Source organism: Micropterus dolomieu, unplaced genomic scaffold (genome assembly GCF_021292245.1).
Source record: "Micropterus dolomieu isolate WLL.071019.BEF.003 ecotype Adirondacks unplaced genomic scaffold, ASM2129224v1 scaffold_141, whole genome shotgun sequence".
Lineage (NCBI taxonomy): Eukaryota > Metazoa > Chordata > Actinopteri > Centrarchiformes > Centrarchidae > Micropterus > Micropterus dolomieu.
This window is the reverse complement of record NW_025744134.1, coordinates 1-3866: the sequence shown is the minus strand read 5'-3', so window position 1 is coordinate 3866 and position 3866 is coordinate 1. Positions and strand designations below refer to the sequence as shown.

At 41.0% G+C, this 3866-nt stretch overlaps 1 protein-coding gene across 2 annotated transcripts in view; it reads left to right on the top strand.

The window, feature by feature from the left end:
• LOC123967201 (zinc finger protein 239-like) overlaps positions 1-3545 on the top strand; it is a 7381-nt gene extending 3836 nt beyond the window's left edge. Inside the window, exons 2-3 of one of the 2 annotated variants that reach the window (XR_006824208.1) lie at positions 1313-2399; positions 2520-3545. Coding sequence is in view for 1 of the 2 variants with exons in the window: in XM_046043237.1 (XP_045899193.1) it covers positions 1313-2233 (921 nt within the window). In the remaining variant the exon portion in view is untranslated. Of the gene's footprint in view, positions 1-1312 lie in introns of both variants that reach the window. The other variant, XM_046043237.1, reaches the window with a different exon arrangement.
• Positions 3546-3866: the final 321 nt, after the last annotated feature.

The window sequence follows — 3866 nt, the reverse complement described above, 5'->3', positions numbered from 1 at the left end:
ACAGGTCAGAGGATACAGCTGCAAACATGGTTACAGTATAATAAGCTATACATGTGATAAACCTGACACAGTACTCATACAGTATTTCAGTTTAGTACATAATTTGACCAATACGTTGATGAATGTAGTCCTCAGTGTTGAATTTGATAGGTGAAGTATGTGTATTTGTTCACTCATAATTAAATTGTATGATTTAATGCTTTGCAGTTATCTCTTCAATGTTTGATTTTACTGTCAGTATCAGCAAATCACTGAAAGGCATTTTTTTTCCTCCTTGTTTTAAGTTAAATGGAGGAACATAACTGTCACAGTCTAATTTGAAAGATTAAAAAAAATGCTGCACAGACTCCATCTGTGTCACTATAGGGCTAATGGCCAAGAGCGTCATTGAAATTGCCCATGTTTGTACTAGAACTAAGGGTGGGTTGGTCGAGGTGGTGCTGGATTGGGTGTCGATGAGGGGCCCAGTTTGGAAAATGTTGTCCCCCTGTCCTAAATTCCCAACGGCGGGCCTAGGGGCGGTAGCGATGTATGCCTGTATCGTACTTATATTGACAGTAGGTTTTTCTAGGTAATTTTCCATTCAGTTTTCAAGTGCGCCGCATGTGGATCAACTAGCGTTAGTTTGGTGGTGTGTTCGCTGTCGCTCAGTAAAATTGTAAAATTTATAATGTGTCGGCTTAATATTCTCTCTCTCTCTCTGTCTCTCTCTCTGTTTCTCTGCAAAAGCTTTCTATTTAGCTTGTTTTTAACATTTGGCTAATGCCAAGCTAGCGTTAACTATTCTTATATAAAACATACAGGATGAGATACTGAGGACAGAGATGATTTTCTTATCCATTGCATTGCAAAATAAAACCGAATTGACACTCGAGACATGTACGGTACATAATTGGACCCGTAAGTCTCGATAGCAGTATCGATAAGCTTGAACCTTATTGATTTTCGGGTTTTGAGAATTTTTGGAACCAGGTCCCCATCCCTATATTACACCAATTTTAATGTCCTCCAAATGCGTGTGCCATGTGACTTTTTATTTTGGTTCAGTCATAGAGTGATCACGCCTGCAACTTCGACTACATTTATTAAGCCAAGATGGAATATTATAACAATATTAAGGGTGTGGATCCAAGGAATGAACAGTGGCTCAATAATCTAGGACTGAACTGTGGATTTGGTGTGTTGTTAAACCCTTAGTATAGAACTTTAAAGATGTGTTCTAATTATATATAGTTTATGATTTTTTAGATTGTTTTAGATAGCTCGCTCCACCATGACATCTCACTTACTGTGTTTCTCTCTGCTGATATAGGGAAGGAGAAGAAGAGAGGGACTCAAATGTCACCGCTGTCAGCACTGTGACAAATCCTTCACAACATCTAGAAATTTGAAGAATCATCGGAGAGTTCACACTGGAGAGAAACCGTACTGGTGTGAACAGTGTGGGAAAACTTTCGCTCTGTCAAGTTACCTAAAACTCCACCAACGTGTTCACACTGGAGAGAAACCGTACAGCTGTGAACAGTGTGGAAAATCTTTCAGTACATCTGGTGCCCTAAAAATCCACCAACGTGTTCACACTGGAGAGAAACCGTACTGGTGTGAACAGTGTGGAAAAACTTTCCCTCAATTAGGTCACCTAAAAACCCACCAACGTGTTCACACTGGAGAGAAACCGTACTGGTGCGAACAGTGTGGAAAAACCTTCACTCGATCAGGTGCCCTAAAACTCCACCAACGTGTTCACACTGGAGAGAAACCGTACTGGTGTGAACAGTGTGGAAAAACTTTCCCTCAATTAGGTGCCCTAAAACTCCACCAACGTGTTCACACTGGTGAGAAACCGTACTGGTGTGAACAGTGTGGAAAAACTTTCCCTCAATTAGGTCACCTAAAAATCCACCAACGTGTTCACACTGGAGAGAAACCGTACTGGTGCGAACAGTGTGGAAAAACCTTCACTCGATCAGGTCACCTAAAAATCCACCAACGTGTTCACACTGGAGAGAAACCGTACAGCTGTGACCAGTGTGGAAAAACTTTCAGGACATCAGGTGACCTAAAACTCCACCAACGTGTTCACACTGGTGAGAAACCGTACTGGTGTGAACAGTGTGGAAAAACTTTCCCTCAATTAGGTCACCTAAAAACCCACCAACGTGTTCACACTGGAGAGAAACCGTACAGCTGTGAACCATGTGAGAAAAGGGGGGTACAGGAACTGCCCGAGTAAAATGGGCAGGATTTAGGACATCTACAGTCTGATGTGTGTAAAAACTTTTTTTTCTTTTCCCAAGTTGAGCTGCCCAATGCAGGTCAGCAGCACCGGACCTTATGTTGTTCATGTCCGCTGTAGCCAATAAATGAAGGCGAAGGAGCGAGGCGTTCTTTCCACACCTGTAAGTAGCTTCTGCCATTATTGGGTCACAGTCTAAGATGCAAAGAACATTGTCCATTGTAAACTTATGATAAAGGTTTTGGCACGTGGTAAATTAATTTCTTGCTAATGGTTGTGACAGGGTTTACATGTAAAGGCCTTTTCAGACTGCTTGGATACGCGGGGTCGCTCTGCGCTCCTCATAACTCAGGAAGTCAGACATATATCAACCGCATGGATATTCCGGTTGATTTTCAAAATAAAACGCCCTGTGCAGGCTGCCGATCGTGTACCAACATGTGTGGAACGTGTCCACCAAGCTGACTGCAGAAGGTTGTATAAACAGAAGTATTCAGCATCTGCTCCCCAGCATATTCAAGGCTTAAGTCCCCAGATCTCTTCTCAAGGAACTAAAAGGTTCCTTCAGCCCACTGTTGTGTGCGTTTCCACCGCGGTCTAAAGACCTCACAGATTCGGCAAATTAACCAGCTGACATAGGCTGTAGGCTGTACTCTGTATAAAGGGATGCACAAGCCTCATTATTTGTAACTACTATCCATGAGCAAAATTCATAAATGATTTGACTGGAATATAATGAAAAATGATAGGCTTTGCATGACCATTAAACAGCTTATTTTGTGTGGGAGTATAATGAGGAGACAGCTTAAAGTTAGTTCAAATTCAATAACAAACTGGATGAAGCCATCACCTTCACAAAATAACTCCAGCACAGAGAAAGCAACACAAAAATAAAATCTTAATAAAAATGGAAACTTAAAACAACAACTTTGGACCCAGTATTTAGCGTAACTCCATCAGCTGTTCGCTGTAAACACACCGCTGCTCGCTGGCTGCTGTTTCTGAGGAATACATTTAATGTTGATCTCTGGCGGACATCAGCAAGACTTGTGTGCTTTTTGACTGTTGACTATTTGACTGATTTATTGGTGGCCAGTAGAAGAAAAACACCCGACATTCTCAAGTTTAAGCCAGTAGCCTGTACTTGCCCATTCAGAAATTCGCTGCAAGGCAATATTGCTTATGTTATTTTTAAGTTACTAAGTTCAATGTTTTGCTGTAAACCTTTGTTGTATTGTTATTGTCTTTATCATGAATCTTGACATCTGTAAGTTGAAAAATTTGAGCATTAAACACTTAATTTTCTGCATTCTGGTGAATTTCTTTGCACCAATTTCTGGTGAAAATGTTTTTATTTATGCAAATGGAAACACAAAATTCAGATGGCAGGTGACGACTCCAAATTTTAAGCCCAACAGAATTTGAAGTCAACATCTACATGTGTACTTAATGTTTATGTAACCCACAGCATCAATATAGGCTGTCATGGCCTCCTCCAAGGGTCACCAACAGCAAGAAAAGCATGCCGAGTTAAGTGTATGCTGGCAGCATTTACCAAGTCTCACAAACGGCATAAAACACACGTAGTATTTGTTCAAACTCGTGGCGCAAAGTAGTTTAGATTGTAAAT